General features: G+C 52.3%; 2 protein-coding genes and 1 long non-coding RNA gene across 4 annotated transcripts in view; all 3 read right to left on the bottom strand.

Moving 5' to 3' along the window:
- Positions 1–13,779, bottom strand: part of ZC3H6 (zinc finger CCCH-type containing 6) — a 44,050-nt gene extending 30,271 nt beyond the window's left edge. The window contains exon 1 of one of the 2 annotated variants that reach the window (XM_048078991.2): positions 13,354–13,779. In XM_048078991.2, the coding sequence (XP_047934948.2) occupies positions 13,354–13,667 (314 nt within the window). In that variant the 5' untranslated portion in view covers positions 13,668–13,779. Of the gene's footprint in view, positions 1–145; positions 915–13,353 lie in introns of those variants that run through there. The other variant, XM_013191123.3, reaches the window with a different exon arrangement.
- Positions 1,546–9,877, bottom strand: LOC136790325 (uncharacterized). The gene is made up of 3 exons (XR_010830036.1): positions 9,159–9,877; positions 5,349–5,469; positions 1,546–3,976 (listed from the first exon to the last, which is right to left on the bottom strand). It is a non-coding gene; the product is annotated as an uncharacterized lncRNA (long non-coding RNA).
- Positions 13,780–18,353: 4,574 nt separating the features above from the next.
- Positions 18,354–25,893, bottom strand: FBLN7 (fibulin 7). The gene is made up of 8 exons (XM_048079000.2): positions 24,515–25,893; positions 22,872–23,031; positions 22,489–22,668; positions 21,533–21,658; positions 21,294–21,431; positions 21,074–21,211; positions 20,452–20,590; positions 18,354–20,303 (listed from the first exon to the last, which is right to left on the bottom strand). Exons 1-8 carry the CDS (start codon positions 24,605–24,607, stop codon positions 19,931–19,933), a joined length of 1,347 nt encoding a protein of 448 aa, XP_047934957.1. The 5' UTR covers positions 24,608–25,893; the 3' UTR covers positions 18,354–19,930.
- Between the last annotated feature and the right edge of the window lie 77 nt (positions 25,894–25,970).

Raw genomic sequence — 25,970 nt, 5'->3', positions numbered from 1 at the left:
CCCCGCAAATCTACCGCCATCGTTAACCCCCTCGGCACATTAACACCCGGCATCATTATCATCATCATCATCATCATCATCACCACCATCACCCCACTAGTATCACCATTATGAGAAGCGGAGAGATAGAAGAATGTTACTCGACCTTTCGTCCCCTGCATGTTGCCTGTCAGAGTCGGGCATGTTTGGGTCAAGAACTGGGTTTGGGGGTTTGGAGAACAGGCTTTCAAAGGCCATCGTGCTGGCCGTGGTGTGGTGAGGAGGAGGAGGGAGGTGGAGGAAGGCAGGACACTGCCGCTGCCCGTGGTGCCGAGGGAGGAGGCGGCGGCGGCGGCGGCGCGCACGGCCGCTCTGGGGGCGGCTCGGTGAGGAGGAGGAGGAGGAGGGCCGGTCCCCCAGTGAGGAGAGACGATGAAGGTCGCACTCACGGTTACCTAGTGGGACACTAACGGGCACTCAGCGCAGGGCGAGGCCGCCCAGGCTGCGCCCGGCCGCCCCGCGCGGGCGGGAGGAGGCGGAGGCGGCGGCGACGGCGGCTCGGAGGAGCCGGCGGCGGCTCGGAGGAGCAGGCCCGGGGCACAGGAGAACGAGAGGACACACACACGGGGCGGGGAGGTGCTGGTGGCCGGAGATGGCTGCCCTACTGCTTCCTTACAAACATGGCGCCCGCTCGAGGCACTCTCACAAAATGGCGGCAGAGGCGGCGGCGGCGGCGGCAGCAGCGACCCCGGCGGCAGCGGCGACGGCGGCGGCGGCAGCAGCGGCCCCGGCGCCGCCCCCAGCTCGCTCAGCGCCCCGGCCCGCGGGCCCGCCGCCACCACTGCGTCCTCCGCGCCCGTCGGGGCCGAGACGGCGTCGCCTGGCGCTGGCCGCCGCCGCCGCCCGCGGCACGCTCCGGATCCGGCTCCGGCTCGGCTCCGGCTCCGGCTGCGCCTCAGGCTCGGGCTCCTCCTCCGCCGCCGCCACCGCCCCGCCCCCCGCGCCGCGCCGTTGGCTGCCGCCGCCGCACGTCACCGCGCCGGACGCGGCGCCCATTGGCGGCGGCGCGCCGCTCGTCACGCGCCTGTGACGTCGGGACCCGCCCCCCCCGCCGCCCCCCCGGCCGCCGCCGCCGCCCTGCGCGGGCGACGTGTGCGCGCGCCTGCCAGCAGGGGGGCGGGGCCCCGCCGCGCCGCGGGCGGGCTGGCGTCACGTGCGCGCCCCGCCGCCCGCCATGGCGGCCGCCGCCCGTTGCGGCGCTTCCGGCCCCGCGCCCTCTCGCGAGAGATGGGGGGCCCCGCCTGCGGCAGGAGGGAGCCGCTGCGCTCAGGGCCCCGCCGGCCCCTCAAGGGGCAACGAGGCCTGCGGCGGGAGCTGCCGCCGGGCGTGGGCCCGGGGGTTCATTTGTCTTTTTCCTTTTTTTTTTTTTTTTAAACACCTGGGAGCGGCTGGCTGCAGGCCTTCCCGACATGTCTCAGCTCGTAGCAGTCCTGTGCTTCTGATGTCCCCTTCTCCTGAGTTTTTAAAGAGAGAAAAACGCTTCTAAAATGATTCAAAGATCATAAATCCAATTTCTTTAAGTGATTTATTCTTTATTGACGGCGCCGGATGCACGGGGGATCTTTCCGCCTATCGTGCATCCCGAAGTGAAAAGCCGTCCCAAATTTATACATCACAGTGATTAATATTTTATTAACGCCTATACATATTCATTATCTAACCCCGCCTACTCTCGCTTCTCATGCTAATCAGTTTTTTGTGTCCTGCGCCTGCGCAGATCCTCTCAGTGGTCTTGGGCAGGGGTCGTCGAGCTGTGGTCGGTGGTCTCAGAGAGGAAGGCCATAAGTCTTCCTCACAGTGTACTTTTCACCTTTGGTCAGGATTCTGCTGAATTAGCTTTCTTCCTAACCGCAAGGACTGTTTTTTCTTCGAATCTTCTGCTCATTATTTCTTATCTTGGATTCCAATGTCTTGTTCGAGATATATTGTCCGTATGTCCTATTTTGAGATACATTGTCCGTACATCTGCTTCCTGCCCTACACCTAATGTTCTGTTCTCCTTTAATAGTTTCATTCTTAACCCTTTCTTATCTGGAATCGCCTCAGCTTCCCTAATCAATCCCCCCTTTTCTTTTCCCCATGCAAATTCTTTTGCATTGCATGCCCTTATCATTAGCAGTATCGCAGTGACATACATACAAATATTCCTACTACCAATAACATAACCAGATCAGTAAAAACTTGTTCTAACTATTGAAAGTTGGGTAACCATGAAGTTAACTTATTCCATATTTCCTCAAAGCCCCATGAAATGTTATCCTTACTAATCTTATACAGAACCTTTGTTTGTTTCTATATTCCTCTATGTCGGTAGAGACCTTTCCGAATACAAAAATTCTTCTTCCCTGCCTCTACGATATGTATCTCTCAATACCTTGCCATGTACTTTCGTCAGGGAAGCTAATATTGCCATTCATTGTAACAATTTCCAATTCCAAACAAGTATTACAAAAGACAATATTAAACTTATACCAACTAACATCAATAGAACAATAATTGGGTGACACAATGTGTTCAAAATCCCAGTTGCAGTTGGCGACCATCCAAAGAGTTTGTCCCACCAGCTATGATCTGTGTCTTGTTTTACTCTTTGCAAAACTCTGTTTATTTCTTTTGTATCATGGTGGACAGTGATTAAAGTCTTCTCTCCATCTTCCTGAATGCCTTTTAAAATTTTGATCAGGTCTTGGTGTTTAAGTAATTGCTTCACTAGCGTGAGGTTCATCCCAATAGGTGTGGGTAATAACTTGTGATACATTGTGTGGTTGGACTTGATCAACTGGTGGGATACCACTGGTGCTGAATATAAAAAATCACACCCGATGATTCTAACAAAGTTACAAATACAAAAGTTAGAGTGATTTTTGCTAGGTAGAGTTATGTTTTCCTTATCTACTTCTACAAAAGCACAAGCAGTTCTTAAACACACACAGCCTTGACCAATATATACAAGCACAGTCTTTTGACTAGTATTTGGATGAATTTCAAAGTGGCAAACACCTTGCTCAGTGTCAAGACAGACATCCTGAGCATCAATTGTGCTGCTCTCACAAATAAATCCTTGTTGTTCCCGGGTAACACATGATTCTAGATTCACAGACTGCCATTTCCTGTTCTTCATCCGGGCCCAGGTTCTATGCTCCGAAGGATAGAGCACTGTTTCCTCATGATTTAACCCTAGTGCAACAATGGGGTGGATAACATAAACTGTAGCATTACGTATGGTAAGCACAAGGGCGGTAGCCATGTTAATAATGGGATCATAGGTAAAATTTACCAGAGTCCACCAAGATTGGAACTTCTTTTCAAAATCATTGGCATTGTCCCAAACAATCTTTCGGACTTCAGCCGGAAAAATGCCTTCACTTCCTTCCCTAATGATCAAGGCAGCCGTTGCCTGCATCCATAACTGTACCTGTATACAACTAAGAGCTAAAGATACATTATCTTGCGCCATACTAAGTGCATCTATTATTAGTCTGTGGTCCTGGTCTTCAGCCTTTTCCCATATTGGTAACACCTTTGAAACTTGCCATTGGCTAGTTCCCAATGCCAGTAAGGATGATTGCTCTTATCCTCTGTGGTTACGGCTTCAGACCAAGGCCACCCACCATTCTCTATCATCATAGAAGCACCTTCCAATTCTTGAATCACAATTACAACTATAAGCCACAGAAATAAAACAATTCTGTTAACTAAATTTCTGCTAACTACATTACTAAATACTCCTGACCATAGTGTCTTCATTTTGCTTGACTGAACTTTAGTTTCAGTTCACCGTCACCCAGCGTTACTTTCCAGGGGGCTTTTGGAGCTTTCTTCACTCTCGAATAATGGATCCAGGCCGTTTGCTCCTTAATCTTGATGGCGGTATGTGTTGTCAGCAGCACCTGGTATGGTCCCGTCCACTTTTCTTCCAAAGGGCGACCTGCAAATGCTTTTACATACACATAATCCCCAGGTTTAAAGGGGTGGATTGGTTGGTCCAGCCCTCTAGCCCTGGTTCCTGAGACAACTTTAGATATTTGATCCAACTGTTTTTGGAGTCCTATTAAATAATTATACAAGTATCCCAACCCCAGTTGCGTCAGGTCCTCCCCGCTGAACAAAAACTGATAGGGTCTTCCGTATAATATTTCAAAAGGGCTTAGATTTTCCTTTGTCCGTGGTTTTACTCTAATTCTAAGTAAAGCCAAAGGGAGAGACTGAGGCCATGATAAATTAGTCTCTTGCCCTATTTTGGCTATTTGTTGTTTGATTAGATGATTCATCTTTTCCACTTGTCCACTTGCCTGTGGTCTGTAAGGGGTATGGAGTTGCCAGTCTACCCCTAAGACCTTACTTACTTCTTGAACTATTTGCGCACAAAAATGAGAGCCTCTATCCGAGGACATTGCTGCCGGAATTCCGAAACGCGGTATTATCTCATTCAGTAAAACCTTAACCACTTCTCTTGCCTTGTTGGTTCGACAGGGAAAAGCCTCCGGCCACCCGAAAAAAGTATCTGTCAAAACCAACAAGTATCGATACCCCCCTTTTCTTGGCAGTTCTGAAAAATCTATCTGCCATTGTTGTCCTGGATAGTTTCCTTTACTGATTATTCCGAACTTTACCCTATTTTCTGTATTAGGGTTATGATGCAAACAAATACTGCATTGCTGGGTTACTTGTTTTACCGTAGTATACAGATTTCTTCCCACCAAGACTCGACTCAGATTTTTATATAAGGTGTCTGCTCCCCAATGAGTCTTATTATGTTCTGCCATGACCGTAGGCCATATTAAATTAGAGGGTAGTACAACCCTATTATCTTTCAGGTATACCCATCCATCACTCCTTGCTTTTCCTCCCAGGTCCCCAATTAACTTTTGATCTTCCTGTGTGTACCTAGGTTCCTGTCCTTCACCTAAAGTTTGTATTTTACCGTCTGGTATTAAAGTGAGCGCTTCTGCCTCAGCCAATCCGGCCACCCTTTTTGCTTCTTGGTCAGCCAGTCGGTTCCCTACCTCGAAGTCAGCGGTTCCTTTTTGGTGTCCCCGGCAATGTATAACAGCCACCTTCTCTGGGTGCTTTACCGCTTTCAACAACTTCAAAATCTCCTCAGCATATTTTATTTGTTTTCCTTGGGCCGTTAATAATCCTCGTTCCTTCCAGATAGCCCCATGTGCATGCACCACACCAAATGCATACTTAGAGTCTGTCCAGATATTTACTTTCTTTCCTGCTGCTAGTTCCAATGCCCGCGTAAGGGCAACTATTTCTGCTTTCTGAGCAGACGTCCCAGGGGGTAATGGTTTCGACTCAATTACCTGTTGAGTGGTCGTCACCGCATACCCTGCTTTGCGTTGTCCTTGTTTCACAAAGCTGCTTCCATCAGTATACCATAATTCGTCCGCGTCTTCCAAGGGCTCCTCCTTGAGATCTGGTCGGCTAGAATACACAGTTTCCATAGTTTCGATACAATCGTGGACCACTGGCTCGTCAGGAACGTTACTAAGGAAAGAAGCTGGGTTCACAATGTTAGTAACCACAATTTCTACGTCATCTTGCTCCACCAGTATTGCTTGGTATTTTAAAAATCTTTGAGGGGATAACCAGTGTGCCCCTTTCTGCTCCAAGACTGCCGAGACAGTGTGTGATACCAGCACGGTTATCTTCTGTCCCATAGTGAACTTCCGAGCCTCCTGTATATTCATGATGACAGCGGCCACCGCTCGAAGGCAACCCGGCCAACCTTTACTTACTTCATCCAGTTGTTTAGAGAAGTAGGCCACAGCTCTCCTGTAGGGGCCCAGCTTCTGTGCCAGCACCCCCAGAGCCATCCCTTGTCTCTCATAAGAGTACAACCAAAAGGGTTTAGACAAGTCCGGTAGACCCAAAGCTGGTGCTCGCATTAACTCCAATTTAAGCTTCTTAAAGGCAGCCCGTGCTTCCCCCGTCCAGACCAATTTTGATTGGTTATTCTTGATGAGGTCATATAGGGGTTTTACAATTAGTCCATAATTATTAATCCATAGACGGCACCAACCTGTCATCCCTAGAAAAGTTCGTAATTCCTTAATGGTCTGTGGTTCTGGAGTATGGCAGATAGTTTCTTTCCGTTCTGTTCCTAACTCCCTTTGTCCCCCTGAAATCTCAAACCCCAAGTAAGTTACACGTGACTGAATCAGCTGAGCCTTCTGTTGAGAGACTCGATACCCATTCAAACCCAAAAAATTAAGGAGACTTATTGTCCATTGCATGCAGCTGCTCCTATTCTCAGTGGCTATCAAAAGGTCATCAACGTATTGCAGCAGAACTCCTTCGGTGTTTGGGGCCTCCCAAACCTCAAGCTCTTTTGCTAGTTGATTCCCAAAAATCGTGGGGCTGTTTTTGAATCCCTGCGGCAATACGGTCCAGGTCAATTGAGCCTTTCGTCCTGAGTCTGGATTTTCCCATTCAAAAGCAAAAAGCTTCTGACTTTCTGGGGCTAAAGTCAGGCAGAAGAAGGCATCTTTTAAATCCAGTACGGTAAACCAAACTAAATTATCTTTTAATTTAGTCAGTAATGTGTACGGGTTGGCTACCACAGGGTGTATATCTTCAGTGATCTTATTTATAGCTCTTAAATCCTGCACTAATCTATAGTTCTTCCCATCTGGCTTCTTAATTGGTAGTATAGGAGTATTATATTCAGATTCACACTCAACCAGCAGTCCATGTTTTAAAAACTTATCCACTATCCCCTTAATTCCTTTCCTGTCTTCTAATCTTAGGGGATATTGCTTAATCTTAACTGGCCTTTCCCCTGGCTTTAATCTCACCACTATCGGGGCTGCATTTTTGGCTCGCCCAGGGATGTCAGTAGCCCAGACTCCTGGGTAAACTTGGTCTAAAATCTCCGAAGGTACTTTACCGATGGGGTCTGCTTATATCAGCATTAAGCTTAGCGCGGTTATCAGCTTTTCTTCTCTCACTTTTAACCCCACCTTCCCTTTTTCAAAGACAATTTCCGCTTCTAATTGTTCTAGTAAATCTCGCCCCAGCAAAGACTTCGGGGATCCTGGTAAATATAAAAACCTATGTATTCCCATCTGTTTCCCTAACTTATATTTTAAAGGCCTTAGGAAAAAGGCTTTCTCGTGCTGGCCTGTAGCTCCTATCACCGTCACAAAATCCTCATCCTCTGGTATCAATTTCTGGTTTAACACAGAATAAGTCGCTCCTGTGTCAATTAAAAACTCCACTTCCTGTCCTGATTTCCCTAGCTTAATTTTAACCAGCGGATCTGCTAGGGTAGAATCCCCCGGTCCACTTCATTGGTCGGGAGATACACTAGCTACCATCAACCTGTTCTTCTCCCATTGTTTCGGACATTCCCTTCTCCAATGACCCACTTCCCTACAATATGCACACTGATTCGGTCTCAGGGGAGGCTTTACTGACCTTCCCCTTATCCCATTCCCTCTTCCTTTTCCCCGAAAAGGTTCTTCTTGCCTCTGTAAGGCCGCAACAGTTGCCGCAGCAATAGCCCTACCCAGCCTTTGTTTCTCATTCCCTTCTCGATTCCTAAATACCCTCCATGCCTCTTCCACCAGCCTTTCTAAATCTCTCACATCCGGCTCCTTCATTTTCTGAAGCTTCCGCCTTATATCGTCCGCAGACTGACCCAAGAACAGTGATACTAGCTGGACTTTACCTTCCTCAGAAGAGGGGTCTATCGTTGTAAATTTTTGCATTGCTGTCCTTAGTCAATCGAGAAATTCTGATGGGGTCTCAGTTTGCCCCTGTTTTATGGTATATAACCTAGACCAGTTTACAGACTTTGGTATCGCACTTTCCAAGGCGATCCTAATCCATTCCTGATATCTTTTTAATAACCTATAATCACCCTCATCATTATAGTCCCAGTTTGGGTCCACTCTGGGCACATATACCTCCACAGTTCCAGGTAAAACTCCTGACGTTACCTGGGTCTGTACTTGAGTTTGTGCATTCTTAATTACCAGTTGCTTTTCCGTTTCCGATAATGCTGCCAGCATTATCTCTATATCTTTCCAATCGGGATCTAAATTCTTTACAATCAGCTCAAACCTCCGGGCCACTGATTCTGGATCATCCCGGTATCCTTTCACAGCTTCCTTCCATGAATCTAACTCAGCAGTTGTGAAAGGTACTTTTATCCGAGCTGGTCCGTTAGCCCCCATAGCCTGTCGTAACGGGGCTTGAATAATGGGCCCGACCTTACTTCAGGTTCGAGCCGTGATCGGGGTAAAGTCTCCATTCCCCCAACTCTCATTTTTCTTATCTATTCTGCCGTTTCCTGAACTCGCCCCCACGCCTCGTTCTATTATCTGGGGCGGGAGGACATAATCCTCCATTCTCTCCTCTGACTCATTCAATTTCAAACATCTCTGCCCGATACTGCACGCCGAACAACATCTTTTCATTTTTCCTGCCCCTTCCTTCTTCATATCCTTTTCTATTGCCAGGATCAAAGGATCCTGTGGGGCTAAGTTAATTCCACACTCCTTCTGCCATTCCGGGTGGTTTCTCAAAGTGAAAAACATATCTGCGTATGACACCTCATCCCACTTTCCTTCTCTCCTTAGAAACAACATTAACTGTAGTAAAGTATTATAATTTAAGGTTCCATTCAGTGGCCATTTCCCTCACAATCCAACTTATAAAGTGGCCACCATTGATTACAATATTTTATCAACGTTTTCTTATTTTCAGTTCCACCGGGGGATCCCCCTATATCTTTCCAATGACTCAAGATACATCCCAACGGGCTTTTCTTTGGAATCCCACTACTCTGCTGCCCCCCCATGTTACAGTTCAGAATGTTTCTTGTTACACAATACAAGCCGGCAGCTTTCCACAATAACACCAAGATCCTAGTAACGTTATAAAGAGTATAATCAAAATCCCAAAGACAATAGCCAAGGTCAAGTTCCACATTTAAACACAACGTAATACCAACCTCGCATGCAAAGGTTACTTGTTTCCCAACAGCAACTGAGTGCTTTCCAAAAAACCAAATGCCGTCCTGCAGAAAACTTTTACTTTCTGACTTACAGACGACCCCAATTGACCGGTCAACCAAATAAACCAAAATAAAGAATATAATCACTTACAGTGATGGGGTCCGTGTCTGCCTCCGCAGTGATCCGTTGAGTCGAGGAGTCCCTCCGGGAAATCCCGGGGGTACCCTAGGGAGTCCTGTTCCCAGCGGGTCCTGCGGTCCGACAGAGAAGAAGTCCCATCTGGGGTGCCAGATTGATTCAAAGATCATAAATCCAATTTCTTTAAGTGATTTATTCTTTATTGACGGCGCCGGATGCACGGGGGATCTTTCCGCCTATCGTGCATCCCGAAGTGAAAAGCCGTCCCAAATTTATACATCACAGTGATTAATATTTTATTAACGCCTATACATATTCATTATCTAACCCCGCCTACTCTCGCTTCTCATGCTAATCAGTTTTTTGTGTCCTGCGCCTGCGCAGATCCTCTCAGTGGTCTTGGGCAGGGGTCGTCGAGCTGTGGTCGGTGGTCTCAGAGAGGAAGGCCATAAGTCTTCCTCACAGTGTACTTTTCACCTTTGGTCAGGATTCTGCTGAATTAGCTTTCTTCCTAACCGCAAGGACTGTTTTTTCTTCGAATCTTCTGCTCATTATTTCTTATCTTGGATTCCAATGTCTTGTTCGAGATATATTGTCCGTATGTCCTATTTTGAGATACATTGTCCGTACATCTGCTTCCTGCCCTACACCTAATGTTCTGTTCTCCTTTAATAGTTTCATTCTTAACCCTTTCTTATCTGGAATCGCCTCAGCTTCCCTAATCAAAAAGTAAAAAAGAGAATCATAAGTGGTTTTTTTTAAAAAAAAAAAATAGAACACAACTCTGGGTACTCAGCACCTACCAATATATCCCAACAGAATAAAAATAATAATAATAATAAAAACACACCTTCCTTTCCCTCAGCGATCTTAGCGATGACTTGTGACTACCAAAAGCAGCCCAGCCACCACCTTAACAAGCCCCACGGGTGAAGCACGGGTAATTACGGGGTAACTGGCCTCAGCACCTCTAAGGGACGTTGGGTTTCCCCAGAGAAATCCTCCCCAGGGCACAGGCCTGCTGCTCATCCTCAGCAGGTCTGAGGTTTCCTCACAGCATCACAGCCGCTCGGACACTTACTGTAAAACAATATTGCCAAACAGCACCTCATTTAGCCTTCATTTCCACGCTTATTCTTTAGACAGCATGGCTGTATGTTTCAATAAACTGCATTACGCTGTTAAAATAGCCCTTGCGTTCATCTCGTCCGAACAGCCTGTGCACAGAGGTTGCAGCCAGCTCCTGTACCAGAATTAAAGGGTCATTATTTGAAAGAGCTATTAATCTTCTCAGCCTACATACCGAGCTGAGCCTCCAGGCAACCAACTTCACCAGGTCCAGTATTTCAGAGTTTTCCGCTTCAAAAAAAATCAATTGCCCCCGCCCCAGTCTAGTTCAAGTTTGACTCTTTTCAGCCAGACCAAGGCACTTCAGAGTTGTTTAGTCCCAAATCCCTAGGGCAACCAAACTGGGGGTAGGGGGGGAGTCCTTTCCACTCAGTGAAACCACAGAAGACCAATGTATCTTATTAGCTCAAGGATATATTTACTGGAGAACACCTTGAAGCCATCGTACGCATTAATATCTAGACATGACATAGGCAATAGCTCTAATTTTCAGGCTACATGGGAAATTCAGGTCTTTTGGTGACCATGTTGGCAGTTCCTCTCCAACAAAACTGTGAAGACTGCCATCCACAACTGAGCTGCGCCAGATTGCAAAAATGAGAGCCCCAACCATGATGACCAACAGCTTCAGAAACAGCCTTATTCTCTGATACAATAGAAAAAGAAAAAGGAGAAAAGAAAAGAAAACCCTATATCATCACAGAATCGTCTAGGTTGGAAGAGACCTCCAAGATCACCTAGTCCAACCTCTGACCTAACACTAACAAGTCCTTCACTAAACCATATCACTAAGCTCAACATCTAAACATCTCTTAAAGACCTCCAGGGATGGTGGCTCAACCACTTCCCTAGGCAGCCCATTCCAATGCCTAACAACCCTTTCAGTAAAGAAGTTCTTCCTAACATCCAACCTAAACCTCCGCTGGTGCAACTTTAGCCCATTCCCCCTCGTCCTGTCACCGGGCACGTGGGAGAATAGATCAACCCCCACCTCTCTACAGCCTCCTTTAAGGTACCTGTAGAGAGCGATGAGGTCTCCCCTGAGCCTCCTCTTCTCCAGGCTGAACAACCCCAGCTCCCTCAGCCGCTCCTCGTAAGACTTGTTCTCCAGACCCCTCACCAGCTTCGTTGCCCTTCTCTGGACTCTCTCAAGCACCTCCATGTCCTTCCTGTAGCGAGGGGCTCAAACCTGAACACAGCACTCGAGGTGCGGCCTTACCAGAGCCAAGTACAGGGGGACAATCACTTCCCTAGCCCTGCTGGCCACACTGCTTCTTATGCAAGCCAGGATGCTGTTGGCCTTCTTGGCCACCTGAGCACACTGCTGGCTCATATTCAGCTGACTATCAACCAGTATTCCCAGGTCCTTCTCTGCCAGGCAGCTTTCCAACCACTCATCTCCCAGCCTGTAGTGCTGCTTGGGGTTGTTGTGCCCCAGATGCAGGACCCTGCAATTGGCCTTGTTGAACTGCATACAGTTGGCCTCAGCCCATCGGTTCAGCCTATCCAGATCCTCCTGCAGAGCCTTCCTACCCTCAAGCAGATCAATACATGCACCTAACTTGGTGTCATCTGCAAACTTACTGAGGGTACACTCATCTAGATCATTGATAAAGATATTAAAGAGGACTGGCCCCAGTACTGAGCCCTGGGGGACACCACTAGTGACCAGCCTCCAACTGGAGCCAACATCCTCCTAGCCTCCGACTACACTTCTCCTCAAAATAAGAGCATTTAAAATCAGCATGACCGGGGCCTATAGAAATTTGCATGTTAATTCAGACTGATAATAAAATTGTTACTTAGAGAAGAAATTATTGGCCAGCACAGGATTAAAATCTGTACTGAAAAGGCAATCCAGATGCTTTTATCATCACTTCAGTGATTTTGTGTGTGTGGGTGGATTAAAAGGGAGGACATTCAACACTCATTCAGAAATCCATAACAAAGCCATGGAGCAGGACGCTGAAGAGCTACATTGAAACCAATAATGCAACAAAAGCAAATGAAGGCCTTGTGGTTTATCTCACGCGATGGTTGGGGCAGGTCTCACCTCTCTTCAGCAGCACTTGCTGGCTCACGCAGCTCAGCCAGCCACAGTCCAACGTTTCCCATGCTCTTATTACTCTGTAGTCTATCAACATGGACGGTAGCTCTCCTCAGCATCTCTTTCTGTGCATGTTGCTTTGCATTTTCAATAAATTTCATCCTCTTCTGCAGTACTGTGTCTCTAAGTTACGTACCTTAACCTTAGGATAGTCTTGCCCAACTCAAATAAATAGCATCAGCTGCAAGTGTTGTCACTTCATTGCTCATCGTTTCTTCCATAAACTTATTCCTACATATCTATTTACAACAACACTGGCACCAACACAGAGACATCCCACCTGCCAGACCCCTGCATGCTGAGAGCTGGCCATTCATTCCTGCCCTGGCTCTGCTGACTCTCAGCAGTTCATAGTCCCTGAGAGAGCCTTGTTTGTTGTTCTCTAACAATTTTAATGTTATTTCTTTTAAGATTGTCTTTTGAGGGACTTTGTCAAAACGTTTTGGAATAAAACCAAGTAAGTTACATCAACTTATTTTCCTTTACAGGCTAGTCTCCTTGGCTTACAGGGCTTTTCAGGACATATGACTCTCTTTTTCCAGTGCCAGCAATCCTAACACAAAAATAAAAGATGAGAACACCCACATTGGTCCCCATTTGGGAGGGGTGATCCTACAGTTGCTCTGCTCTGACATAGAACATTTTTCCCCCTACAAACAAAAAAGTGTCTTTTCCCCTTTCCTATGCCTGATCACCTACAGTGCCTTACTACTGAGGCTTGTTACAAAGTCCGACAGAAGAAATAGTTGAGTGCACAGCAAAGCTAATGAAGCCTGCCTTCTGCACTGCTGGCCAAGCTTGCTGAAGTGCATTCTGCGAACAAAGCGCTTCCCGTAGCAGAAGCATTCCCATTATCCCATTAGAGTTTCACTTGTGCAATGGCTTGACTCATGCTGCAGCTTTCCGCTTGGCACTGCAGAGAATTCCTCTCCCTGCCTATTTTGATTTCAGCAGCCTGAGGTGGCTCCTTACCTCCAGAGCATCCTCCTGCCCCTGCCCTCCAGAAGGGCTCTGCTACGAGTGGCTACAGGCGATGCTGTTCCCCACCGAGCCACCTCTGGAGAGCAGAAAGGCCCAGGGAAGCCAGCTCCTTTTGATCCCTCAGATATTGCAGCTGGGACAGTTCCTGTCCCTGCAGTTCCCCGTTTCCCATCTCTGGTTCGCATGCTGTCAGGCAGCCTGGCTGTACTCCAGGCTATGGAGGAGCTATCTCCCCACGGCCGCACCTCCATGCCACAGCGGCCAGGCACCAGGACCTTAGGATCCCTGCTGCTGCGGTGCTGCATGCCAGTCTAGTTCCTGGCTAGGTGAGCAGGGCAGGAGATCACGGCCAGGTTCAACCAAGCATCCAGGCCAACATGCACATTCATGGAGAAGAGGCAAGTCCTAGGTCAAACCAGCAAAGCAATCTGAGCTGGAGACCAGTGCTGCCACAGTACAACTCAGGCGGGGACTGAAATGGGGCTCCAGGAAGCATGGGCAGGGGAATGGGTGGTGGCTCCAGGTGGGGCTGGTCAGGGCCATTAAGACTAATTAGTGCCCTTGGTATGTGAGCATCCCCATGTGCTGTTTGTCAGCACCATCTCCCCAGGCAATAGAGAAAGAAGAGAACTTCAGGTTTAAAATAATAGTCTGGGTCCCACTTTTCTTGCAGCACACACAGGTCTTCTCCAGTGTGGGGCATGTGGAGCCCTCTCCATGCAGCTCCAGGGGGACCCTGGCACCTATTGGTGTCCGGACCCCTTTGGGACTGTAGCACTGGGTCTGCTCCCTGCTCGGGTGGACAACTCCTCTTTCACCTTGTGGGTTGGCACAAGAGCTGTGTGTGCTCCTCAGGCATACCCACAAAATTAATTTTAAACAGGCAGAAAAATGTGTCAGCACAAGCAGGGTAAAACTGTTTATTTAAATATCCTTACATGTGTTTGCGTTGTCAAGGAAAAAGGTATGCCTGTGAGAAGTTCGTGAATGGCTCTTTTTTTCAGCCTTTTCAAAGTATAACTAAATTTGGCAATATCAGCTAAACGAATTCCCCAGTACGCTCTCTCAGATATCACAGATATACTGGGATCTGGGGTATGGTGTGTAGGGCTTAGCAACATACCTAGCAACCATAACAAATAAAAATGTCATGGTTCAGCTCCTCATTAAGGCCCGTAACAGGATTAATAAGTGGTGTGGAATGCGTGCTCGTGCTTTCACTTTAGTGAGGATTCAAACCGTGATATAAATCTGCGGGGTGGGAGGAGATGGCACAGCGCTAATGTATGTGCTGCATGCCAGCATGGCCTTCTTGGAGCTGCTGGCCTGGCGCTGCTGCAATAAAATTCAGATCTTAAAAATAGCTTTGCTGGTGTTCTCTTCTGTGTATAGCAAGAGAATTGTCACTGCTGCTTGTGGGGATCTGTCTCATTCAGCTGAGGGTCTGTTTGGTGGGTGAGTGATGGTACCTGTGGTACCTACAAGGTTTGGCCAATTCACTGGGTTGCCCAGAGTTGTGCAGAAAGCTTCAAGACCCCATTCCTGGGCTCTCCGACATTGGGATGTCCTGTGTGACCATGTAGGCTCGCGGGTGAGTAGGAGGGATGCCTGCAGTGGCTCCAGCGCCCCGTTCTCATGCGCCTCAAGGAAAGAAATACCCCAGTCCTTCCCCAGTGGCATATGCCAACCACGCCTACTTTAGCTGTTGGAAAGTCTGGATGGTCCTTAGCTGAGCGCATGCCCCACGTGCTCTGCATTTTCATTGGCTGCCAAGTGGGAAACAGTTGAAATAAGGTGTTGTTTCCTCCTCCATCACAGCCCTTTGGGATGGGCTGGGATGTGCTCAGGCAGGCAGCGCTGGCTCCGCTTTGTTCCTTTGGCTTTGCTCTGGGCTGGATAGAAGAGTAGCAGAACAGGACAGGTGGTCAGGAGCGTCTGGTCCTCTCTTCAGGCCCTATGAGCAGGCACAGACCACAGCAAGGTGACTCCAGAGAGAGCCCTCAGCATGGGCAGGCGAAATCCCAGCCCTGCTGCCAGTACAGGAGGTGGAGGAGCGGGGAATGCACAGTCATTCTGCACTTCGTGAGGTTCTCCTTCCCACCTGGCCTGGGAGGCTGGGAGAAGACAGAGTAACCCCATGAAGCTTCGTGAGGGGACCTGGAGTGGGCTCAGGCACGTGCCATGCCCCGTCCTCTCTGAGACAGCGCTGCCTAAGGATCCCCCTGTTTGTCACAGCTACCATTCCCTCCCGGAGTGGGACCAGGTCGGTGCGGGTCACTTGGTAGAACATTCAGGAGGTCCAGGGCCATGGCCAAGGTTAAGTCTTAATGACTTCTTTTGGAGCAATTTCTCATTTTGGTTCCCCTCTCCTTTTATGTGTTTTTTGGGCCTTGTAGACATTCCAGGCATCTCTCTATGTATTTAGATTTGGGGATTATTGCTTTCCAAGCAATGCTGGGGACTTAGTGCTGGACTTCAACTATCTAAGCTGTTTCTCGGCCCCACTTGCCAAGAGCATTCAAGTATGTCTGCCACACACGAGGGCTCTTCACCCTCTATTAATTACACCTACACTTCTTCCCTGATTTCTTTGCTGCTTCTCACCCTGTCAGGTGCATACCACATGGCCCTGCGTGGCTCCATGCATCCCACGTCCACCTCCATGCGAGGTCTTCAGCTGCTCCACACCTAAGGGGGCATCCAGGGTTTGTCCCGGGCTCGGCTCATGCCCGTGAGCCCCAAAAGGAATCACTGCGTCTGGTGGAGCCCATGACTCGCTCCTGAGTCACCTCACACCTTCCTTTCCTTGCTGCTGCTGGGCCTCTGCCAGCACTCTGCTCTGCTTGCAGGCTCCCCCGTGGCCAGAGCATTTGCAGGGCAGGGATTTTGACCAGCGATGATTGGGATGCAGGTGATCTGTGGTCCGCATCAGATGTGGGTTTGGGCTGCTAGACATCAGGCACAGTGGCTGTGCTGGGATGTCCCCTTTCGACACCACCACACCAATGATGGAGCCACCTCCTCCTGCTTCTCCACAGCACCGGCTTGGGAACCCTGTACTGGAGGGGGACGGAGGTTCATCCCACCACCAGGCACTCCACATTGCTACTGTGTCCCCAGCCACCCTCCTTGGTGGCTCTGGTGCTCTCCCAGAGCATGCAGAGCACATCTGGAGTCAGCTGCATGGGGAGAGCTTGCTTTCAGTGCCTGTAAGGGGAGCAGAGGCAAACCTAGCTATTTCTTGGGCTCTGGAATGTTATTATCCCAACGAGAAGTTGTATTTACTGGGACCAGAAGAGCTTCTCACTGCACATTCCAGGCTGCAAGATGCTGCAGTCACTTCTCTGGGAAGGGGAAAAATCTCCTGCAGTCAGCTCAAATGCTGGTCAGAGGCTTCCAGCTCAGTCCAGGCACTCCAGAGCCAATCTTAAACATTTCTGGGGCTGAATGAGAGATGTGCAGCCAGCTAAGGCTGAGAGACATCTGAGCTTCCCAGCTCTGATCCTGGCCCTCAGGGCAGGTCAGGAGCACCTGGAAGGACAGGCACTGCTTCACAAGCCCTGGTGGCAGAGATGCCCCTCCGCGTCTCCGTGCCAGTCTTCAGTGTCCCATCCCATCTTGGAGAGGGGAAACCAGTTCACCCTGGCCTTGGGAACTGGGAAAATGCTGTCAGTTAAGGATTACACTGCAAGGAAAGCCGGCCTGAAGGTCCAAACACCCATCTCCAGCCCCATGAGCCAGCTAAAGCATCAGATGGAAACTATTCAGAAAGTCATCCTCTCCTGCTTCTTGGGCAGCAAGCACACTTGCAGCGGTGCGTTTCATCCGTCCCATCCGGCTGCGGGCAGGATTTGGGCTCTGCCATGCAGGGAAAAGCCCTGCATAAAAGAAGAAAAGCCAAACACATACAGCTCCTCCTGGCAGCCCCAAGCCCAGCCAGGCCCAGGCGCTGTGGGAAGCGCATCCCCAGGCACAGGGATTTCGGCACCATCCCTAAACACCGCAATGATGTGCTGCAGAAGCATCCCAAAGCAGGCTGTGCAGCTGCGGCAGGGCAGACCCTGCTCCAGCAAACCACAGGCTCTGAGCTGCCCCATCCATCATCTTCTTGCTCATAACTGTGTTTTCTTTCCCCAAAGCTGCCCACCTTCAGCTTTTCCAAAAATATAAAAAATGAAAAGCCCCCTCTCATCTCAGCCCAGCTCCTTTGCTGGAACCCCAAAGTTTCTTCTCTGAGCTGGTAAGAAACTGGTAGCTTTTTCTTGCAACGGACAGGATTTGGGGTTTTGCAAAGAGTTTTCACTCTCCTCAAGCCCTCTCAATCCTGCAGTCCCTTTTCAAGGGACATTTCCCCTGGTTCACCCAGGGCATGGAGCAGTGCAGGTGCCTTGTGCTGGGACATGAGAGAGGGGAAGGAAAAAGGCCAGCTCCCTACACAGAGAAAGCTCCTTGTAAAGCCCAAGGATCAAAGGGTGCCTCAAAATGGTTTATTTGCCTAACAGCCATGCTGCTCGGCCTCTTTCCCCTTACCAGGTGGACATCCCCTTTCTCCCAGGAGCAGGATTTTTTCAAATCTGGGCTGAGTTCAAGGGAAACGAGAAAGCTGCTTTTTGAGGGACTACCAGGTGTCATCGCAGAGCCCTGCTGCACTCAGTTTTCCTTTAGGAAGGTGCTTTTGTCCTGCTGGAACAAACCCTTCTTCCGCATAGCCCTGCTTGGGGTGCTTTGGCCAGGCAGTGCCTGCTGTCCCCAGCCGCTTTGGGGGCTGCCTGTGCCACCAGCTGCCCGTGCCCAGCCCCGAGCCCCATGCTTGTACATCCCAGCACCTCCTGCCTGCCCTCCCAAGCAGCATAAAGCAGAAAAAAAAAAATAACCAGGGCAGGTTATTGCCACATAAACCCAGAACCCATTCCCAGATGGCTTGGGGTGAGCATCCCCACAGGCATGCTGGCCACACGCGCATCGGGTACTTCATTCCGCTCTGCACCTACTCAGAGGCTATATCATCCTTTAATTGTATTAAAACCAGAATAATGAAGAAACATGCATAATGTTGGTGTGGTTTACATGCACAAGCGCTGCACTGAGGAACGGGGCGAGGTGGGAGACTGCAGTGGTGCCTCCCCACGGCTTTTACAGCTGCGTCAGGACAGGAGCTGCCACCGCACCCGAGCTATTCCTGCAGCTGCATTGACAGTGGAGGCAGGGGGGTGTTAAACAATGAAATATTCACACCTCGAGCTCCTGCAACATGAGCACCACATGCAGCCGAAGCGGTCACTGTCCCTGTGTCACATTCATGCTGGCTTACCCAGGGCTTCCACATGGTTGCAGACGGATGCAGGTGCGTGAGCACATGTGCCAGGGGTTTAAGGAGCTGCTGCCTGTCCGCTGAAGCATGGGACAGCCCTTAGGTCCTTCCACCCATCCCTCCCCTCTGCTCCTCGCACAATATGATGCTGAGGGCTCACTCATCCCTCTGGGACTCATCCTCTGCCCGTTGGCGATGTTCCTCATGCGGACGAGAGCCATCCGGGCGGTGGCTGAGGAGATGGTGCTGCAGGGATGGCGCGCTGACGGGCCAGCATGGCACAGGGGAGGTGGCAAGAAGCACTTGCAACTTCCCCCCAGCTACTTCAAAAAAGCACCAGGTGAGGTCCTCCCCGTGCATCTCCGGTGACCTGAGGGTAACTGACCCCAGCTGGTGCCAGGGGTTGTGGGAGGCAGGGAGCAGGAGCTGCTCCACCGGCTGTAGGGCAGCGCCTCTTCCCTCAAGTTGTGGGACACGATGCAGGCACCCACGCAGTGGCTTCAGTTTTAGACAGTCTCAAACTCGCTGCCTTGGAAACAGGCTGTGAGCAGAGGCTGGGAAGAACTTGTGGCTTCTCAACACATGCCGAGAGCTACAAGCAGCGACGTGCATTACACCACACGAGATTTCTACACTGCCCTAGGGCTCGCTGGGCACAGCATCTGCTGCCCTGAGCAGCACCAAGTGCTCGAGCTCTGCCCTGCGAGCCCCGACTGGGATTTTCCCAGCTGCGGCTGTGGAAAGCCCAGCACCGAAACACCGAAACGCTGGGAGCGGCCCCTGCCCCGCAGGCTGGGGGTCTCAGCATCAGTGGGGAGCATTCACATGAGCAAGCCCAGGCCAGCACAGAGGAGGGCTGACAGCACCAGCTTAGCTTCTTTCCTACAAAAAGGAATTAAAGAGGAAGTAAGGAGCTTGGTTTCTGTCCACTGCCTTGCACCACGTATGTGTAGAGGCGATGGGCCATCCTGCTGGAGCCTCGGGTGAAGACGATGCTCAGCTCTCACAGCCCAGCAAGCAGACAGCCCGTGCACCCAGTTTCTGTTGCACCTCATTTGCTGTTTTTTCCACATAGGCAAGTGTAAAAGCGACCTGGAGGCTTGTGATGCAGAGGGGAGGACAGCTGGCTGTGGGGCTTCAGCACATGCCACCACCTGCAGCGCTCCAGGTGGGGGATGCTGAGGAGGGACCATCACCATGGGTCTGGCCACGTGCATGTGAGACCACCCAAACCCCGCAGCCGCCCCCCAGCCCCCCCTAAAACTCGTAGGCAGAGACAAAGACAGTGATTTTGGAGAGGTGCTTGGCCTGGAAGGTGCGGTCCAGGTACTCAGACATGTCCACATCCACCTGGATGGTCTGGGGGCCCTTCAGGCTCTGCACGAGGATGAGCTCCCCGGTCTGCCGGTCCGAGCGCTGCATCACGAAGTGGCCCCGGTTGTTGCCGCCCACGATGCCGAAGCGGAGGCTGTCGGGCCCCGGCCGGCCGGGTGCCGCCGCCGTGGCCATGCGGAAGAGTGGGGTGGGGGTCAGCAGGTTGGAGGGCAGGGGCAGGTAGTGGAAGGAGATGGTCTTGGGTGCCTGGTGGCATGACCTGCTGTCCATCGGGCAGGGGTTGCGCTCGCACTGGCTGCAGAGGCGATGGAGAAGGAGGCTTTGAGAGAGCCCGGGTGGACGTGGAGGTCCGTGTCCCCCTCCCTGCCCAAGGAGGGAGGTGGCGTTGGACCAGCTTGGTGGCTACAGAAATATTTAGGGGACAGGGCCCCTGCCATACTTACAAGGGTGATGTTTTCACATAGGTGATGTTGCCGCCGGGCTGGGGACACTCAGGGCGGACGCACTGGAAGCTCCCTCCTGTGTTGATGCACGTCTTCCCCTGCGTGCAGTTGTCCTGCGACAGGGCGCACTCATCGATGTCTGCAAAACAGGGTGGGACAGCAGGTCACCCTCCGAGGGGACCTAAACATCCTCTTCGCAAGGCTCATTTTGGCAGAAAACAGGTGAGCAATTTGAAACGGATCAGGCATCACCACTTACAGTCTTGTTTTTAGTTTGGATCTCCTCTTGGGGACCACCCCATTCACATGGGGCAGCTCCGTGACTCGGCGATGCTCTCCCTGCTCTCTGCCAGCGAGGCACAGCCCCAGAGCATCGTACACCACTTACATGTGCTGCAGCCACCTCCCTGCCCTCCCCTCCCCTCCCCTCCCCTCCCCTCCCCTCCCCTCCCCTCCCCTCCCCTCCCCTCCCCTCCCCACCCAGCAGGGAAACCACCTCTTCATACAAACCCATGGAGATTTTTGCGAGCCAAGATGCTTGAAAGCAGGGCAGGGGAAAAGAAAAGAGTTGGAAAAGGAAGTAAAGATGGCATTTTCCATGTGGAGAAGCAGGGGGCCTCACCTTCACAGCTCTTGCCGTCAGCCAGGAGGCTGTACCCGCCGGGGCAGGCGCAGCGGTAGGAGCCGGGGAGGTTGATGCAGGCGTGGGCGCAGAGCCGCGGAGCCCCCTCCGCCTGGTACACCTCGCACTCATCGACGTCTGTGGGAAAACAAGGCAACCATGCTCAGCCGCAGCCCTCGTGGGTGGCAGCGGCCCCGCTGGCAGACCCACCACCGCTTACCCTGGCAGAGGCTGGCGGTGGCCGTGCCGCTCATGTGGAAGCCGGGCTCGCAGCGGCACTGCTGGGTCCGCTCAACCTGGGCGCAGCGCGGCTTGCGGCTGAAGGCAGGGTCGGCCGTGACGCTCAAGGGCGGGGGTGCTGGGGGGCACCGCGGGGCAATGGTGAGCGCAGAGCATCCCTGCTCGGCTCCCATCCACCCGATGCCCCATGTGCCAGCCCCGAATCTCAGAGCCACCCACCCGTCTGCGTGCGGTGCTGGCAGGCGGCTCCGCTCCATGCCGGTGGGCAGAGGCACCGCTGCTGGCTTGGCCCCTCCACGCACGTCCCGCCGTTCTGGCAGGGGCTGCTGGAGCATGCGCTGATCTCTGCCGTGCAAAAAACCACACATTTCATTTATTTTCTTTTCTTCTTTCCCTTTTTTTTTTTTTTCTTTTTAGGCGCATTTAGCCACCCCATGGCACATTCACCGAGCCCAGACGCCAAGTGTTTGCAACGCGGTGGTGCTGCCCCAGTGCGATGGCTTTGCTGCAATGGAAGGAGCCTTCAGATGCCCTTTTTGCCCCCCATCTCTGCTGCAGGGCTCCCTGTTTGGCTCTAGCTGCTTTTCTCAATGAGAAGAGCCAAACCACCGCCATGCAGGCTGCAGTGACCAGGGACAGCCGCGATACCTCCCCTTTGGTGGACCCCAATAGTCCCTCTTGTTTCAGGAAGCCAGGATTGTCCCCGCTCTTGCAGCTGGACCCAGCAAGCCCAAGCAGATGGACACAAAACCGCCCGACAAGCATGGGCTGCTGCCCCATAGGCCTGCTCAGGGAACACAACCTGCAAACAAAATGTGTCTCGTTGCAGCTTGCAGTGAAGGATGCCACGCCCAGAAACTCTATTTGGGAGGCTTTGCCACCCCTTCCCGTCCCCTCGGCAAGCCTGGGACCAGAGGCTCTTTCCACAGCCAAGTGGAGCTGGGATCAGGACCTGGAGCACCCAAATAGATGAGGAGCAACAAGAACGCCTGTAGGTGGTGATGCAGCTTCACTCTGCTTTGTCAGTTTGGAGAACCCTTAAGCAAGACCAAACCACGCTTTTCCACACCACCCCAGCCTCACCAGCCAGCCTGCCTGGTGCCAATTTTACCCCAGGAAACGCTTCCAGCAGGGGTGACCCCATCCAGCCCCTGATGAGGGCACCGCAGCAGTACCTGTGCAGCGCGGCTCCTGCCCGCTCCAGCTGCCGTTGGCCTGGCACGTCCGCGTGCTGGAGCCCAGCAGCTCGAAGCCAGGGTTGCAGGCGAAGTGCACCTCGTGCTCCACCAGGTACTTCGTGCCAAACTTGCGTCCGCCAGCTGGGGCTTGCAGGGCAGGACAGGACACAGCTGGAGCTGTGGGGAAGGGATCAGGCAAGGGGGGGGCCACAAGTGGCTCCCCCTGCAGCTGCAGGTTTCTCCTGCTTTCCCAGCCCACCCGTGCCTTGTGGCTCCATCCGTAGAGATGCCCAAACCACCGCCCGTGCTTCGGCCCTCGGCATCCCGAGTGGAGGCTTGGAGTGGAGCCCTCCGAGGCCCCTGCCCACTGCGGGACTCACCGGCTAGCGGCTCCATGGCAGCCTTGCTCAGGGCGGCGTGCAGGGCGCTCAGCCGGCTCCTCATCAGGCGCAGGCCCTCGGCGAAGCGCGTCTCCTGCCCCTTCAGCAGCTGCTGCATCTGCCGCACAGCGGCCAGGAGCTGCTGCCTGCCCAGGCAGCTCTGCGGGTGCAGCGGCTGCTCAGTGGGGCACATGGCACTCCGCAGCCCCAGCCCCAGCCCTGCCACCCATATGGCTCCTCCCCGGTCCCATTTTGTGACCGCACAGGGGAGTTTTGAACGTGGTGTAGGAAATCCCTATCTTGGGCATTGTCTCCTACATCTAAGAGGGCAACACAGCGCTCCCAGCCAGGCTGTAATCATTTCGTTAGCCTTGGGAGAGATGCCGTAATTCATGTTTAGTCCTGCTGGAGCGAGAACCATGTCCCACTTCCATATTACAAAATAATAGGAAAACAGATGTCTTGCGAGTTCTTCTGGGGCCAGAAACACTTGTGGGACTTCTGCCTGCAAGCTAATGGTTACCGAGAGACTGACTCATGCAGGCGACGGGCATCGTTATTATAGGTTTCCTGTGGAATTGACTGCAAACCGAAGAAAAAGAGCAAGAGCTGAGCAAAGTAAAGTCAGTTTTGGAGCTCAGAGATTTGCAGAGCATGCAGGGCGGGGGACAAACACTCCCTGGGGAGCCCCTTTTTTGCTGATGGGGAAAGGGCCAGGGTCTGTGCAGCATGAGGCCGGGGGCAAGCAGAGCTGGCGGAGGAGGGGGGAAGGAGGGGGGGGATTTGTGGCTCCCCAGCCACAACACATGGCAGGGAGTTATCCACCCCTGCAAACAGCGACCAAGGGGGTGCAGAGGAAAAAGAGAAGCCAGCATGCTCGGACCACTCCACAACCATCCCCTGCCCATGCTTGGTGCCTCTCGGGGTCGTGGGGGATGAGCTGGGTCCTGCCTGCAGCTCTGGGGTACACCGCACAGGAGGAGGGAGGAAAAAGCAAATAGATGCCTGGCATTCAGCTCACTTTAATAAACAGCTCTTTGTTAGGGCTGGTTTTAGTTAGCTTCAAGAGCCAGCAGAGCTCCCTGCGGGACATTGAACCATAACAAACCCCCATTGCCCTGCAAAAATGGTCGTATTTTTTGCTCCCGGTGTACTTGTTCGTGATTTCAGGTGTGGTGAAAATAAAATAAAATTATTTAAAAAAAAATACACAAGCCCTGTTTAAGCCTTGCCATACACTGACAGCCTCCTTGCTCACAGCTCCCTCCCGCAGCTGCGGGTGCAGGCAAACCTCTCCTCCCACCAGGCTCCAGGCGAGGGGAGCAGAGCAGCACTGGGACACGCTCCCCAATCACTCACCTGCCGGCTCCAGGAGCCGGGGTGAGGTGTTCACAAATTGCCTGAAGCTGGGAAGGAGGCTTTTAAGAGCAGGGAACACACAATGCATTTTACGCTTTAAGCTTCCTGCTTTGGCAAGAGGAAAAAGAGGAAAGAGACCCCCCCCCACACCACCAGGAGGCATTCCAAGAACCCTGTGGCACTCCTGTCCCATGGGAGGCAGAAGGATGAAGCCACACAGGGAGACGCATGCGGACACCCCTAGCCCCACGCGAGGATGAGCACCCACACCCAGCACCGCTCACCTGGGACGCCCGCGCCGCCGGCCGTGCCGCCAGGCACAGCAGCAGCAGCAGCAGCAGCAGCAGCGGGAGGCTGCGGCGAAGCCCCCAGGTCATGGTCCCGCGGCTCAAGCAGGGCTTTCAGCGGCGAGGAAAGGCTGCAAGCTCCCTCCGCCCGGCACCTCTGCCTCCTGGCTGGGATGAGTTATCCCTCCCACGCCGGCCCCGCGCACCGCGGCCGGGGAAGCCGAGCCCTGGCGAGCGGCACAGGCGGATGCCAGGCGCTCCCTGCGCCCCAGCTCCCGCCACGGTCACCCCAAATGCTGCCTGGGGGAGCTGGCTGAGTGCCCCCCTTCTGCCTGCAGGACACCCCCCAGCAGTGCCAGGCCTGCTTTTTAAGGGGGGGCTGTCTGTGGTTAGTCACACTTGCTGCCACCATCAGCCGTTCCACTTTGCTGTCACCTAATCGTGCTGGCTGCCTTGACTTCGACAAACCTCCGTTGCCGTGCCCCATCTTCGGCGAAGCCCATGTTGTCAGCCCGACGTATCCCTGTGCAAAGAAAATGTTTGTGGCCAGATCCACCTGGCGCGATCCTCTTCTGCAACACCCCTTTTTTTTTTGCAGAAAGGCCATTCCTGTAGCTGCTGGGGCAAGTGAGCACTGTGCAGCCCCTCGCCCACCAGCCCCACACTGCAGCCCCTTCCCCAAGCCCATGTCCTCCGCTGTGTCCCCTGCCCCAGCCCGGCACACCACCACTCACAGCAGTATTTAATAAATGCTGCACTGTGTGGGGTCCCTGCACCATCTGCTGGGCACAGCACAGAAATGAGAGCTGGGGCTGGAAGGCTTCAGGGCTCAGGGCAGGGCTGAGGAGGCTCCTGGGGCAGATTTTTTTTGTAGGGGGGGTCTCCCCTCCCTGCAGCAGGGTACTTTAAATGAGCCCATGCTATGGGAAGAGAAGAAATCCCCCCCCAAACAGAGGAGGGCATCGCAGGGCCACTCCATCCCTCCTGGGCCTCCACATTACAGCCTCTCATCTCCCCGTCCTCATGGAGGAGTGATGGTTTTCTCGGTGCTCAGACGGGCAGGATGCTCGGTGGCTGGCACAGGTGGCAGGGCCACTCCTGCTGCCTGCCACTGGCCCCACAGGGATGCACCAGGGACAAAACAAAACCTGTGGTCTGCAAGAGGGGACTTTGAAGCACCTGGTGCACCTGTTTGGGGTCCACTTTGCAATTTTCAACAGGGATGTCCCGCAACATGAAAGCCCCCCAGAGGGCTATATGTCAGCCCTGACCACCCACAGGGCTGCCTGTTGAAAAAGCCATGGAAAATGCTGAGAAAGGTTAAAAAAAAAAAAAGAAGAAAAGAAAAGGAAAGAAAAAGCCACCCGAGGCCAGCTGCAAGGCTGCATCACCTTTTTGGTGCTAGCGCAGCCTCTCACTACAGAAAAAATAGTTATGGCATTTAATTACCAAA

The sequence above is a fragment of the Anser cygnoides genome, chromosome 3, assembly GCF_040182565.1.
Source record: "Anser cygnoides isolate HZ-2024a breed goose chromosome 3, Taihu_goose_T2T_genome, whole genome shotgun sequence".
NCBI classification, from domain to species: Eukaryota; Metazoa; Chordata; class Aves; order Anseriformes; family Anatidae; genus Anser; species Anser cygnoides.
Note: the sequence above shows the minus strand (reverse complement) of the source record. Positions and strands in the feature narration are given on the sequence as shown.

Bases quoted from the DNA above. Each gene is read 5' to 3' on its own strand.
- FBLN7 (XM_048079000.2), bottom strand. From the start codon at position 24,607: ATGACCTGGGGGCTTCGCCGCAGCCTCCCGCTGCTGCTGCTGCTGCTG. The intron at 23,032-24,514 runs GTGAGCGGTGCT...CTGCACCCGCAG, and splicing joins CGGCGGCGCGGGCGTCCCAG to AGCTGCCTGGGCAGGCAGCA. The intron at 22,669-22,871 runs GTGAGTCCCGCA...CCTTCCCCACAG, and splicing joins TGCCATGGAGCCGCTAGCCG to CTCCAGCTGTGTCCTGTCCT.